Source organism: Callorhinus ursinus, unplaced genomic scaffold, assembly GCF_003265705.2.
Source record: "Callorhinus ursinus isolate GAN/ISIS: 27379988/994484 unplaced genomic scaffold, GSC_fseal_2.0 scaffold68, whole genome shotgun sequence".
Classification (NCBI taxonomy): domain Eukaryota; kingdom Metazoa; phylum Chordata; class Mammalia; order Carnivora; family Otariidae; genus Callorhinus; species Callorhinus ursinus.
This window is the reverse complement of record NW_027397130.1, coordinates 815,490-831,200: the sequence shown is the minus strand read 5'-3', so window position 1 is coordinate 831,200 and position 15,711 is coordinate 815,490. Positions and strand designations below refer to the sequence as shown.

Sequence of the window (15,711 nt, the reverse complement as noted above, 5' to 3'; positions counted from 1 at the left end):
GAAATACATGAAGCAAAACCGCAAAGAGATCGACAAACACAATTTGACAGCATCCTCAACACCCCCCTCAGGCAGCGGAGCATACTCTCAAGCACACATGGCCAGTTAGCAAGACAGACCCAACAATGGACATAAAACAGGCCTAGAGGTAAAATGATTCAAGTTGTACAAAGTATGCTTTCAGACGACAATGGAATTTAGTCAGAAATAACAGAGTGCTCTCTGGAAAACCCCCAAATATTTGAAAGCTACATAATACACTTCAAAATAACCCACAGATCAGGGAGAAATCAGAAGGGGAATTAGAAAGCTTTTTGAACTAAATGAAAATGAAAACACAACACATCAGGGTTTATGAGACGTGCTCTAGGAGCACCTGGGGGAAATTTATAGCAATGAAATGCTTGTATTAGAAAAGACAGATCAATGATCTCACAAAATAGGAAATTAAACCCGAACAGATGAAATAAAAATGATCACAGCAGTAATCAGTGAAATGGGACACAAAGAAACAAAGAGAGAAATTAGTGAAACCAAAACATGTTAAGAAGACTTCTGATAAAACTCTAATGAGACTGATTAGGAAAAAATAGAGAAGGCACAAATTAGCAACATCAACATTGAGCAGATTCTACATCTATTAAAAGGCTAATGGAGAAATATTATAAATAGCTTTATGCCAGTAAATTCAATCATTCAGATGACACGGATAAACCGTTTGAAAGACACCAATCATCAAAGTAGTTAACTGCTGGCGGGATGTAACGGGACAGCCACCTGGAAAGCAGTTGGCCATTTACTACAAAGGAAAAGCATTCACCTACTTCTGACTCAGCCGTTCCACTCACTCCTAGACACTCACCCACGAGGAAAGGAAATAAATGTCCATACCTACACAAACATTTACAGCATCTTTGTTTGTTAACACCCGTGAACAGGTGGAGGGATGGAAAACTGTTGCATCCACCCAGGGGACACCGCGCAGTGCATCGTGAGGAGGACTCTCTCAGGGGCCAGGCAGGTGTCCTTGCGCTGGGCGGAGGTGAGGGGTAGAAGGGTGGCTGCGGCCACAGTGGGACACCTGCTGCTGTAAGCTCACAGCTATCACTCCAGGACGCACGTGTCACTTCTCACTGTCCCAAAGAACTGCGCCCTGGGCCCCACGTTCTCATGACTCCAACTGCCCTGGCCGTGTACAAATGATAGATCTTGTGCATTCTAACTTCGCTCTTGACGTAAGCATTCTGGGTTTTATGTCCCCGTGTATTTCTGGGTGATGCCCTCTTTGTGCACTGGGCTCTCGGGGCAAGGAGATGTTGTGGGGAGGGCTCGGCAGCAGCCACAGGATGGTGCAGCAGGCACACGCTCTGCGGTCTCCCCTGCGTGCAGAACAACTATTTAGAGTGCACAGGAACCACCTCACTTTTACCCGGGCTGTGCTGTGACTTGATCTCTCCCTCCTAGAAGACTCGGAATTCGTCTACACAGGGGTCAGGAAAAGGTGCTGAGTGGAAGCCACGGCTGGGGGAGGCTGGTCTAGACCAGTGGACCTCCAGTCTCAGGACATGGGCTCCCTGCACCTACCAGATCCTTCACTGGCTCAGGCCAGTACTACCAGTACCACAGGGTTCATGCATGTGTCTGAAAAAATTCTAGTTGGTCATGACAAGTTCTAAGAGAGCCTAAGCTGCCCTGGGGTGCCATATGAAGCAAAGCCCCAAATCCTTAACCTTGAACAATGCTGGGTTTTCTTGCCTTGGCTTCCAGAGACCATGGTGTCCAGGGCCAGCACCCTGCCCTGCCACAGCAGTGGTTAGCGCCACGGTGGTGAGTGTGATGGAGTGCACTGGACCAGCCGTGCCTCATCCTGGTTTCTAGCTGCCCCCTTGGATCGCTGTGTCTGCTGGACTTATAGGACTCACAAGCTGCCGGCTGGGTGATCGACAGGCAGCCTGGCTTGTATAAATATGAGCTGGTCTTTCTCCATGTTCTTCTGGGGTTTTATTGTTTACCTTTTTTTTTCCTACTGAGAGAAAAACAGCCAGAGGATCCAACAAAAGGCTCTGCACCAGGAAGAGGATCTGAAACACAGGCTGAAAGGACCCCTTCTTGAAGTATGTTTACATGTTGGGAGGGGGGGTATCTTAAGCCATCCTTTCTTGGTGCCTGCCCTCTTCCCCTATTTCCTATTTTGGGCCAGATCTTCTGTCCTAAAAACTTGACTCCTATACTTCCTTTATCCCCACAAAAGCTCACACACCCTTGTATTTAATTTCTGGGGTGTCTCCTTAATTCTTAAATGATTTGTGCAAAATTCTGAAGAAGCCAGAAACACTCCATCCCTTGTTCCCAACCTCCCGAGTCAAGACTGTTCTTTGGCACGATCCTGGCCACACTGCTGTATTTAGATGGATCAAACCCGCTTCAGTCTCTAATCCTAGGGAAGATGTGCAAGCAGGTGAGGGGCAGGGGGCAGGGCTGGGAGACCAAGAAGAGAAGATGACTGGACCTTCAACCACTCAGGAGCATCCCTGGAGGTATGCACATGCACATCAAAGAGGCCACAAGACTGTTTAGTAGGATGTGGGTGAATGTGGGGCACCTGGGTAGCTCAGTCGTTAGGTGTCTGCCTTCGGCTCAGGTCATGATCCCAGGGCCCTGGGATCGAGCCCCATATCGGGCTCCCTGCTCAGCAGGAAGCCTGCTTCTCCCTCTCCCACTCCCACTCCCCCTGCTTGTGTTCCTGCTCTCGCTCTCTGTCAAATAAATACATAAAAAATCTTACAAAAAAAAAAAAGGATGTGGTGAATGTAACTCCATGCTTAATGCAGGAAACTAAAGCTTTCTGTGGAATCCTGAATTTCTGGGGAAGGAGGGAGAGGAGGGAAGCATGTGCTTGTCTGCCCTCTCCCAAGCTCCCTCCCCCTGCTCCTGAATTGCAGGAGACTGCGCCCCGGGGTTCAGTGACCCTGTCCCTGGAAAATACGGATGTGATGGTTGGATCTGTTACCACTGTGTAATACACACACTGACCCTTTCCCTTCCCCTCAGAAAATACAGTGAAGAAAGAGACGCCCTTATTTTTTAACGCTCCCCCTTGTCTTCTGTGCTAGCGAAGACACCCCATGCCACACTACAGAGGAATGGTGATGACGAGACCAAAGAGGATGTGGCTCCAACAGAAGCCCAGATGCCACGCAGGTGGGATGGACATGGCCCTGCAGGCACGTGCGGCACCCGATGTCATCCTGCGGGCCAAGTGCTTGCCTGCTCCATAAAACCCAATTCCACTCTCAGTCTGCATGTCAGAAAATCTGTCTGTGTGCCATCGAGGCACCGTCCCCAAGAGCAAGAAGTCAGAAGCAGGGGAGAAGTACTGCTTACAGAGATCAGCCATGTCAGCACAGGGGCCCTCGGGGCCCCACGTAAAGCCGTATGGTACACAAAGACCGTACTGCATAGATTCAAATGTAGCGTATATCAGGCAGAGGTGCATCAAGGACTCACAGTGTCCGTTTACACTGATGGGGGATTCCAATGGCGGCATATTTTTCTCTAGTGGTCGATACCAGCATGTCTTGTCACCCGAGCATCAGAGAGCAGATAACACGTGGTAAAGGCAGAGCGCCCTTGCTCTCCAAGTTCTCTGGCCAGAAGATGCTCAGCTTTCTGTATAGCCTGCTTTGTCCTGAGCAGACTGTCTGGAAAATCAAGTGGTGAGGCCCCAGGAAGCAATGAGCTATAAAGCTATTCACAAGCATGTTCCTGCCACTGTCCAGACTGATCCTCTGGTGACAGCAAGATCAGAAATCTGAAAATGCATGCCCCTGCTGGGCCCGTGCAGGAGCAAGCAAGGCCTGTGGGGCAAGAGCAGTGGGGCAGCCAGCACGCTGCCCCCACACATGTGCCATTCGGATGGGAAATGGGTCCCCGGCTTCACCATGTGTAGTTCTTTAACACCTGATGGAGTCCAAAGATACCAAAATCTATGCTTGGGGGTGAAATACTAGGGGACAGGCACAGGCAAAGTCTTTTCATTTTTACTTATGAGAAGTTCCAATATCCAACATTAATGCAAATAGAAATTTTCACAGTTTTTGACAATTCAAACCTAAAATAATTATAAGTAAACTGCCAAACGTTTCTAGACAAGGTCACTGGATTTTTTAAAAACAAATCTCTTACAGGGTGACAGAGAAACAAAAACTTAGAAATAAACTAGGCAGAGATGTCGGGGGCCAACTCTGGACTGTGGCTTCTCCCCCAGAGCACACTGGGACTGGCACGTGGGCACCGAGGGGGGAGTCCTGCCGCCTCTCAAGCAGGTGGGAGCAACAGGTGTTCAATTCAGTATTGATCCCCGTATATTAAAACGTTCTTGGCTACTGTGAAACATTTCTTAACAAAAAGATAGTGACTGTCCAAAATAAAGCATAGGAACTGACCAGGACTTAGGACGAGAGACGTGAACTTGGGGAACGCCACCTGCCCCTACTGCACTGGCGAGTGCCAGCCCAGATTTTATACGAACAGCCCACTCGCCCCTCCCACATGCCACCCCCACCCGGGGCCTTGACCTGAAGCAGCTGTGGACTAAACACTTGTTCTCTACTGAGGGACCACCAAAAAAGGGTTGGTCCAAAGCCACTCTGAGGACATCAGGATGGGAAAGAGCAGTTAACATCTAGGTAGGGCCTGGCAGTCCACTGCATTTTGAGAAGAACCTGCTGTCTACCCAGGTCACTGACCCACGAAACTAAGCAAGATCTATTTCTGCTATTCCGAGTGTTCCATCACTGCCAGCAGATCTGCGGCAGGTGGAAGCATCTGGGGCACGTTTCCCTAGGAGCAGAGCTGCTGCGCAGCAGTGGCCTGGGCACAATGACGCTCAGGTTCAAATCTCTGTCCTGGAAAGCTCTGCATCGGTCTGCGAGGCTGCACCCACTGCACAGGACTGTAGTGGCAGCAGACGTACCAGTGTCCGTAAGTGAGGCTGACTCCTCCCTCAGTCACAGCAAGCTTGAGGGTGCACGGCCGCCTCTCAGCTTCTAGCTTCCTCCTAGGGTGCCGTCAGTCTCAACCACTTGCAAGTAAGGCCAGAACGCAGGATTAAAAGCATCGAAGAGCCACAATCAGAAGTACTTGCTGTCCCTTCACCAAGACCAAGTGGTCTGTGTGTATTGGCACGAGATGTGACTCAGAAGGCTGACCAACAGCACGTGGACCCCTGCACCCTGTCTGCTTCGTGGTGGTGAGGAATTCACACAACACTACCAGAATCATGGACTCTGTGTTTCTGGACACCATCTGTTTTCAAAAATTGCGATCTTTACTTTTTCTTTAAAGCACCTTGATAATATCCACCAAGCACACATTTGAAACAGAAGTAAAACTCAATCTACATGTGGAGGATGGCCAGACAGGAGAAAATCCTAGGTTTCTAGGACCCTAGACAAGGGGCACAAATCTTAAAGCAAGGATTCAAAGTGAGATGCAATGCTGCAGCCTGGGCCTTCAGCCCCACAGCAGACAGTTGTGGTCCAGGGATGGAGAAGCCCCATCCCGAAGGGAATAAACTCTTCTTTGTTCAGTTTCAGCCACTTATCCAATTCCTATGTGGGGTGTCAGCTGACCGTTTCCTTTCCTTCTGCCCTCTGGCCCGCCAGCTTACGACTTCTCACAGAGATGCTGCTTGTTAACACTGAACAAGGCTTTTAAGCTGGAAGCTTTCTTCAACCCCCAGCCATCAGGCCCTGCCCAACCATGAAGGCCACACCCGAGTCACCTCCTTCTCATCACCACCTGACCAGCTGGGTAGTAGACTGTCCCTGATGCCTGAGAAGCCTGCCCTCCGCTGACCACTCCCTGGGGCCCACAGGCGTTTCTGCGGCTGGGTGCCGGGTCCCGAGAAAGCTGGGACAGGAAGCTCTGGACGCCCTCTGTGATGGGTCCTGCAGGACTGTCGGTGTTGCTCTGATATGTATCTGTTGCTAAAGAAGACACCTGTTGCTGTGTAAAGCAAGAAATGTTGGTTGCTAGTAGCAGCACAGATTAAACCATTTTTGTGGAGGAAAGATGCGAGAGTGAAATCACCAATCCTCCCTTCTCACCTGAAAATAGCGAATTCAGACTCTGAAGACAAGTTTTCATTTGGCAAAGTGCAGAGAGCACCCCAAACTATGAAAGTACCACAGAGGCTTCTGCCATGAAGGGTCTCCAAACAGGATGCAGTGTAGCCATTCTTCAGACACAAAGCCTTGATCCCGAGGGGAGCTCCTTGGGGTGAAGCACGGACATGTCCTTCCTAATGCTGCAGTGTCTTCGGGACTCTGAGACCGCCAACAAAATCCCCACCTGCTCCATTAGCCAAACTTTTGAAGTCCAGAGAATTCTAAAAGTTAGACTTTGAGATCAGGATGGGTGCTCTCAAACATCAGACACCCTTAGGTCTGAGAGGTTTCGCAGAATTGGGACAGTAATTGAGTTGGGAGGGGCCAGAGAGGTCACTGAATTTAAACTCTATTTCACTCAGGAGCCTTTGAGGGGGATCCCTCAAAGCTGTGAGCAAAGCATGTGACTGAGGTGGCATACCCAACAATCAGGAGCATGCCTGAAAAATCAAAATTCACACGAACCCTGAGTTCAAAGACACTACTACCTAACATGAGGCTAAGGAAAAGCAGAAAATCATGTTTTATGTTGAATGAGGCCCTCGGTAGGCCTCTCGGTATCTGAAGGAAGCCACGTGACTGAGTCAAGCGTACGGACATTTTCCTCCCTTTCCCAAATAAACCAGAGGCTCTGATTCACGACACATTCTCCCTCATCAAATACAACCCTGGTTTTCTTTTGAACAGGTAAAGGGCATACCTCCTCCCTGCATCATTTTGTAGATTTTGCTCTCAATGTGGAGCTGAGGGTGTTTGGTTTTGACACATTCAAGCTTGATGGCAACTTCTTCTCCTGCAGCAATGTCCGTACCTTGGCAAAGAAAGAAAATCACAAACATTAATAACCTGGTGTCTACCACCTAACGCAATGCTACCACACACTACAGACCCTCTGCTCTGTTTTCCACCATGAAATGGAGTCGGTGGTTGACAAACCCCTGTGGAAAATCATCATTACTTTCACTTTTTAAGCAGGAAGTCTTTGATATGTATAGAAAAATCTTATTTAGTATTCCCTCACCCACTTCCATATGTCCCCACTCTGATCACGTCAATAGGGGATCCAGAGACAGGGCGGCGTGCTTCTCTCAGCAAGGACTCCCTTCTTTTCTGCCCTGAACCTTCCTGTCCACCTGCTGGTCAGCCCCTGCGTTCACCCATCCAAGGCCAAGCAGTAGGGGAGTTCTAGGGTGACTGTATGCTCCCCGTTTCTCCATGCTGCCTGGACAGGCCTGTGTGGGTGGGTTTGGGCCTTTCTTTTTACCAAACACCCACACGGCTTCAGTCCACCCACCCCCGGTGTTGAGCCGCACGCATCCTGGAACAGTCAGGGCACTTCTCAAGTGGAACTGGTTCCCATAAGGAGACTCCTGCAAACCTCTCCCCTTCCTGAGGAACAGGACATCGCTGTGCATTTCTTACTGACGTTGGACCAGAAGAACAGACCCCTTTTCAGAGCCCAGAGGAGACCCATCAACACGCACCTGTCACATACCTTTTGTCAGTTTTATGCTAAAACTGGCAAAACATCTGTTAATAGCTCCCGATAACCAGCCCATGAGTTTGAAGGCAAAATCAGTTTTTATCTAAAAATGTTCTATCTCTGCTTTACTCCAATTAAGGAAACGCCAATGTGACAACACCCACCCTGCCCCAGGCTTCACACACAAATGCTCCTGAACTCTCATCTGCCCCAAAGCTGTGCCTGTGAACCCTTCTTCAAGAAGCTTTAGCTGGAGGGGCACTTGGGTGGCTCAGTCGTTAAGCATCTGCCTTCGGCTCAGGTCATGATCCCACGGTCCTGGGATCGAGCCTGCATCGCGCTCCCTGCTCAGCGGGAAGCCTGCTTCTCCGTCTCCCACTCCCGCGGGAAGCCCGCTTCTCCGTCTCCCACTCCCCCTGCTTGTGTTCCCTCTCTCCTGCCTCTCTCTCTAATAAATAAAATAAAATCTTTAAAAAAAAGCTTTAGCTGGACAGAACAGGGAAGTCTTAAATAGCACATACCTAGTCCTCCCATAGGTGCCTTCTGAGTACAGGTGTCCCCCCTTATCTGCGGACGACCACAGTCTGCGAACAGATGATCCTGCACCTGCCCCACAGTCAGGTCAGCAGTAGCCTCACCCGATGCCGCAGGCCCACAACACTCCCCTCCCTCCTCCCGTCACGTAGGCACTTCATCTCACAGCGTTGCAACAAAGGGGAGTGCGGCTCAATGCGATGATTTTGAGAGACCCCAGTCACAGAACTTTATTTACAATATATTGCTATAATTGTTCTATTTCATTATTAGCTATTATTGTGAACCTCTTACTGCACTTAATTTATAAACGTTATCATGGGTAAGTACGTCTAGGAAAAAACAAGGTATACATAGGGTCTGGTACTGTCCATGGTTTTAGGCACCCCCTGGGGATCACGGAATGTTCCCCTGTAGATAAGGGGGTCCGATATATAAACCACTTTAATCCTTCCCAGCAGTATGTTTATCTGTACTGGTTCCAGCAGCTCAAGAGACCCCGACATTTCCTTCCCCAGGAGATTGTAGTGTTGGACAAAGCAACCTCAACTGACTGGTTTCTCTCTCCACAGGTTTAGTGGGGAGAAGTGCCATCTGCTTCACAAGAGACTTGCACAGAGGAGTGGGTTCACAGTTACAAAGCACTTTGAGATTCCCAGGTAAAGGCAGAATAAGATCAGCAAGCACTAAAACCATGATCAGCCTGCAGGAACGCTGCCTGCTGTGGTTCGTGTGTCCACTAAACGCCCAAGAACCCCCAAAGTCTCCTCCAGACTGCTCAGAGGGCTGCAAGAAGTGCAGTGCTTCTGGTGGGCCTGAACCCAAAACCATGGGGATAACCACCATCTGATCACTGCAAGTGACTATTCCAGATTTAAGAACTTCATTTACCACTCCACAGAGACTCTCTTAGGCACTCAGAAAGAAGACAGGTAATACATTTTGTTCTTCGTACCCGCATTTGCAATGATCTATCCAATCACAAGAGAAATGACTTCATCGTAAATGTACTGTGCAAATAAGAAATGCACTGGGAGTTCCTGTGAGGACCTGGACTCCGAGCTGAACCCGCCAGCCCAGGAGACACAGAGAAACGGATGACTCAGCTTACTGGTTACATCAGCAACTCTGTCCCCCAAAGCATGAGCAGGGGGGCCTTTAGCAAGAGCACTCGTGCTCCACCAACTACGTCAGCAGTGTCACCCTTGCCACGAAGGCGGTTTTCAATGACAAGACAGCCTGGACCCACACAGACTACCTACCAGACCAGCTCCTTCAAGAAGGCAGAGAACATTCTAGCTCCACTCTATTGTGGCTGATAGTGCAAACATCAATCAACCCAGCAATACTGACCTGACAGTCTTGGAGCCAATGACCATAGGCAACTCTGGAACACAATCTGAATTCCATTCTCCTATCATGGTGCCAGGCTTCCTGCAGGACTACACTGGTAATATAGCCAGTCTCCCTAAGGATCACACCTGAAGACAGAGCCAGCCTCCCCCCAGGATCACACCTGAGGATAGGGCCAGCCTCCCCTAGGATCGCACTTGAAAACAGGGCCAGCCTCCCCCTAGATCACACCTGAAGACAGAGACAGCCTTCCCCCAGGATCACACCTGAAGACAGGGCCAGCCTTCCCCTAGATCACACCTGAGAACAGAGATGGCCTTCCCCAGGATCACACCTGAGAAGAGATAGCCTCCCCCAGGATCACACCTGAAGACAGGGCCAGCCTCCCCACAGATCACACCTGAAAACAGAGATAGCCTCCCCCTAGGACCACACCAGCAAGCAGCGCCAGCTTCCCCCAAGAATTATACCAGCAAATAGGGCCAGTCTCCCCCAGGATCACCCCGGCATCAGAGCCAGCCTTCCCCTAGGATCACAACTGTGAAAGTTGCCCAGAGTCACATGACCCAAAGAGAGGCTGGGCTTGGGCTCTGCAAATAAATGTGAGAACAGCATACACTCTGGGCTGCTTCCTTGCAAGGTCTTTGCCCACTGGGTAGATGTACCAAGCAGCCCAGCTTCAATTCCTGTGCATTCTGAGAAGCAAACATCACAGGCAAAACCAAGGTCCACCAGTGTGCAGTCCTGCAGCCCTGCCCCATCTCCTATGGCTGGCATCACACCTCATGCTTCACTGGTAGGGCTGCTGCAAGTCTAGTGCTCAAAACACCACCAGCCCCGGGGGCACCAATACAGGGCCGTGAGAGAGCCCTGAGGAGCTCTGACAGCAAAGTGATGCTGCTCCAACATTTTAATCTTACTTTACAAAAGTAATGGTCTGTGAAGCACTGGAAATTACGAAGCCCAGTCCTTCAGCACAACTAACTTCTACAAGTACTTCTAGACAGGGAACAAGAATTTAAAAGACCCCACTGAGCACTGGGTTTTAGATTTACAAGTCAATCCACAGTGTCTTTTTACACTAAGCAGTTTCATCTCCCCAACAACCTCAACTCCTCCTGTAGCTAAGCAACCCCACCCGGTCGGATAAGAGTTCCTCTCTCTAGGCAAAGGTGTTACTCTCTGCTTAGACACAGGTTAGTGGTGGTCCTAGGAAAACAAAACTATGTCTCTCAAGTTGAGCAAAGTCAGATGATGAATTAAGTGAACCTAACCCCACGCTTGACTCTGTCCTGGGACAGCTGTCCTTACGCCCAACTCCCACTGACGACTGTCTTATCAAAGAAACAGGGAGAGGCCTCTGGGTAGCCAGGCAAAGGTCACTCTCACAGGGCAACTATAGACAAGGCAACTAACTGATGCAGGATCACAACCTCTCATTAGACACACTCAGAGCTTAAGCCACCACCCTAAAGAACAGAGGCAGGTGACTAGGAAAGCTTCAGCCAGTGCCGGCAACTGGTCTTCTCTCCCGGCTGGCCAGCCAGCCACCACTCTGGAACCCCTACTTCGTGTCAGACATCCTTGCACAGCACTCCTGAAGAGAAAGTCAGTGAGAGGGAAGACATGAAAATCAAGTATGAAGAGGTTACTAAGCTTCAGCTCTCTAAAGGTATTTATGAACGTTATGATGTCAGACTGCACAGTCCACCCAGGTAACACATGGGCAGAGGAGGCCATCCTCTGATAAACAGATGGAGTGACAGGGTCGGATACAAAGGCCAACGGGCAGGAAGAAAACCTCCATTCCACCAATCATGAATGGCAGGGGCAGGGGATGGGAGGGGCCCGAGGACCCTTCTGCCAGCCTCTAGAAGATAGACATGGACAAGAACAGAGAGAACCGGCGATTCACAGACACTGTGGAACACTGGCTGAACAGAACAGCGACTGTTGCCGACTACTGAACCGCCACTCCACACACTCCCGTCTTCCCTCAGCTCTACTGCTCACACTGAGAACACGTGGTCCACATTCCGAACATGGCCCTCACCGTTTTTCAAATGTTAGCAGGTGTACAAGAGGTATACTGCCCACAAGTGAAAGGGCTTCTGGTGTCCAGTGCCTCACAAAACATCACCTCTAGCAGCAAAGGGCCAAAGCTGAGAGAGGCACAGGGCTGGGAGGGCTCTGCATTACGCCCACTGCCAATACTAGGTACAGGCAACATTTTGCCTAAGCGTGTACTATACAGGATACATGAGCTCTTGAGGCTTTCTCAGCCTGCCCTTCCCAAGAGCCTTTGGGATCTGGCAAGCTTGGAGGCAGACGGAGGATCGGCACTGTACACTTTGGGGTCCATGGTGGCCCAAATCCAGTGCATAAACTTTCTGAAGTCCAGGCACTGGAGAAATAGCCCCAACGTACTGCCCCTCTTTAAAGGGGCAACTGTGGGAAGGACTGGAATAACTGGCAGAGCACAGTGCTCCCTGACCATGTCAGTGCAGCAGGCCGCTAGGAAGGCAAGCCAACACTGGGCCCTCTTGGTCCACAAGGCACTCAGCAAGCTGAAAGACGGCCTCCTCTTCGCACAGTTTCAAACCTCTGAAAGCACAGAAAGTCCCAGGCGGAAATCCAAGACCCCAAATGCCAGGATCACAACATGGTGAACCTATGTAGAGGAATCAAGAGTGTTCTGATCAATAGCAAAATGACAGCAGTAGAAATGATTTCAATTGTAATCACACGAGAATATGTGGGACATAACAATTTTCAAGACATGAGGACCCAATTCCTTAACAAACGCCTTTACCTACACAGGAAAAACGATGGTAAGGATGACTCACTCCATTCCATGGTCTTTGGAGCAGCCATCTTTGACCCTCCACCATAGTAGCTGGTGGGCTTCCTCAAACCCAGTTTTCCAGGCACATCTTGAAGTAACAAGATCACCTCTCCTCAGTGGCGCAGCACTCAAGCCTGAATGGACCACTGTGTGGGCCAAGAGCCGACGGTGACGGAAAAGATCAGTTGTGGCTTTTTTTTTTTTTTTTTTTGGTAAAGATTTTATTTATTTATTTATTTGACAGAGAGAGACACAGCGAGAGAGGGAACACAAGCAGGGGGAGAGAGAGAGGGAGAAGCAGGCTTCCCGATGCGGGGCTCGATCCCAGGACCCTGGGATCAGGACCCGAGCCGAAGGCAGACGCTTAACGCCTGAGCCACCCAGGCGCCCCAAGATCAGTTGTGTCTTAAGTGCACCTCAAAGGATGGGTGGGCCGTGTGGGTGCTGGGAGCGATGGCGCGAGAGGCACAGCTCATCCGTCTTAGAACACACATGCTGGGGACGGAGGACAGACCCCTCTGGGATGGGTCAGCCTGATCTGTGTAACAAGTGCTACTGGTGTGCCCACCACAAGGTGAGGCCCAGAGGACACAGCGGTGAATAAGCAGACAGGGCTCCCTGCACCAGCTTCAGAAAACACAGAGCTGGCTAACACCAGAGGACAGAAGGTTTCAGAGTATTTTTTTGATGTCTGTGTAAGGGCGGCTAATGGATGGACTTTTTCAGTACAGCTCCTAGATTCTAGGTTAAAACTTCAGCCAAAATGTACTGTTCTATAAATAATGTCAACAGTTTATGTTCACCCGGCAATTCTCCCTACACGAGCACAGCCGGGGACGCAGGAAGCTGACTACCGGATGGACACATCCCTAAAGCGTGTTGTCCTCAACAGGACCGTGAGGCCGGGGGCAAGCAGGTTCAGAGGCGTCTGTAAGGCCCGGGAGGCACCCAAGCAGTCACGAAGCACACAAACACTGTCAACCCAGGGGCTGCACCGGCTCCGGGGCCAAGAGGGCAGGAGGCGGGCGCGGCGGAGGCCATCTGAGGCTCTTGCCGAGCCTCTCTGACAGGTACACAGCCCAAGAGAAACGGCGAGGCAGGCGCTCTGCGCAACAGCACAGCGTGTTTACCCCCAACTTGCGCAACAGTGCTCTGCACACACAGGACCGCCAGGCTGCACGTTCTCAGGTCCAGGGCCTATGGAGTAACTTACACACAGCGCCTCTGAGCGAGGCAGGGAAGTTATTTTTAAATCCCCAACTTTAAGACGCAAGCCACCGTTTAGGTTACACGCGTCCGCGCGCCTTCTTCCACTGCAAACCTGAAACAATCCAGAACTTTCCAACCCCACTCTTTTCAAATCCACCTTGAGAATTTTAGGAGCCGGGCGACACCCTCGTGAGGACAGAGAGCTCTGCTACCTTACTCGCGTCTCCCCGCGCCAGCACGGCAACACCGACCCCGCCCGGGGCCCCGCTCGACCAGGCGACCCCCGGGCAGCCCGCGCTCGGGCCCGCGCTCCGGACCCAGGGCCGCTGGCGAGCCCGGGCGGCACGGCCGGTGAGGCCCCGACCCGGCGCCCCGGACGGTCCCCGTGCCCACCCCCACGTGCCCGGGGCGCGGGGGGCCGCGCACCCGCCCCGCGGCCTTTGTCTGCCTGCGGGGCCGCCGGGCGGGCCGCGGCTCAGGGCCAGTCCCCGGCGGCCGCGGGCGCACGCCCCCCGGGGGCACGGGCCGCACCGCACGGAGGGGCCGAGGGGTTCCCGGCGCCCCACACCCGCCCGGGGGGCTGCGGGGGTCCGCGCGGGGCGCGGGGGCGCGGTCCCGGTCCCAGCCGCAGGCCGGAGAGGGGGCTCCCCGGGGCGGCTCTGCCCCTGGGTCCCCGGAGCGGGGTCCGGAGGTGTCCGGGACCCGGGACCCCGACGCGGGGGCCGGGGGGGGGGGCGGGCGGGCGGACGGACGCCGGGCGGGGGGCGGCCCGGGCTCGGGGGGGGGGGGGCCCCTCACCGAGATAGATGTCTCCGAAGGAGCCGCTGCCGATCTTCCGGCCCAGCCGGTACCTGTTCCCGACTCTGAGCTCCATGGCGGCGGCGGCGGCGGGTCCGGCTCGCTCCTGCCCTCCCGGCCGCTTCCTGGCTCTGGGCTCGGGGAGGCGGTGCCGCTGCTGCCGCTACGGCGGGTCGGGCTACCGGCTCCGCCCCCCTCACGGCCCCGCTTTCACCATCGCTTTCCGGCCGCCCCGCTGCTCCCAGCGCCTCAATACGGGGCGGATGGGACAGTCCGAGCGCCGCCGCCCCTGCTCCGGCCCCCGCCAACCCCGCTCGCCCTCTCCCCGTCGCGGATGGACTCGGATCTTCCGGGCCTAAATCCCCCTTCAGCGGCCTGAAGGAGCCGCCGCCATCGCGCTGTGACGTCACTTCCCCTAGCAACCCGGCGGGGCGGGGCCGCGCTGCCCGAGGGGCGGGGCCGCGGCTTCGGGCGGCGGGGCGGGGGGCGGGGCCGGCGCCGGGGCGGGGCGGGGCCGGCGCGCACCCGCGTCCTCCCGACCCGGGGACTCCCGGGCCATCTCCCCTCCTCTCTTTGCCTCGCCACCGCAGCCCCGGGCCTGGAAACCACCCCCGCCCTACCCATTCCCACGTGCAGGCTCCACGTGCTGGCGCAGGGGCTTCGTTTGTCCTGGCAGGTGTCTGGGAAGCCGGCGGCTCCCCGCGACAGGCCTGGGACAGGCCCCCAAGCAGTGATTTTTGCAAGAGGGAAAGAGGGGGGCCGAGCCTGTCTGTCCCTGCAGGTCCTGGAACCCGCAGGACACAGGCTGGGACACAGGTGTGCTGGGCCTCTTGGGCTGCCCGTGCTCCACCGAGCAGGTTCCCTCCAGTCCCGCGCCACCTCCCTTGCAGCACGGCCTGCTGCTGCCCGCCCACGTCCCTCGTCTGGTCGTCCGCACTCAAACCTAGAGCCGGCTGTCAGACCCGAAAGGAGAAGGGGAAGCTACCAGGGCTTCAAAGCGTGAGGCCCGCCGGCCTCAGTCCCATCTTCCTGGAAACCGAATCAACCTTTTCATCTCATTTGTATTGGTTCTGAATGTTCTTCCTTGCAAAAGAAAAGAAGAATGTTAAAGTTCAGAATGATGGCCAGCTTCAAAGATCTGGAGTCCTGATTCTGATCACTGGGAAGGGAGCCCTCCAGAGAGGCATCCAAACCAAGAAGGAATGACTTTCATGCCATTGCTTCTTGAGGCCTACGCCCACCCCATGTAAAAAGGGAGAACCAGAATATGTACTGTTAATACATACTTTTGAACATCTAGCAAATATCTGCTGCTCTTG

General features: G+C 53.0%; 1 protein-coding gene across 4 annotated transcripts in view; it reads right to left on the bottom strand.

Annotated features, from left to right (window-relative positions):
* The window catches only part of CSNK1D (casein kinase 1 delta), a 32,663-nt gene extending 17,876 nt beyond the window's left edge, over positions 1-14,787 (bottom strand). Inside the window, exons 1-2 of one of the 4 annotated variants that reach the window (XM_073885951.1) lie at positions 14,393-14,787; positions 6,871-6,981 (exon numbers count right to left, since the gene is read on the bottom strand). In XM_073885951.1, coding sequence (XP_073742052.1) covers positions 6,871-6,981; positions 14,393-14,468 — 187 coding nt within the window. In that variant the 5' untranslated portion in view covers positions 14,469-14,787. Of the gene's footprint in view, positions 1-6,110; positions 6,348-6,870; positions 6,982-14,392 lie in introns of those variants that run through there. The other 3 variants (XM_025859722.2, XM_025859723.2, XM_073885952.1) reach the window with 3 other exon arrangements.
* Positions 14,788-15,711: the final 924 nt, after the last annotated feature.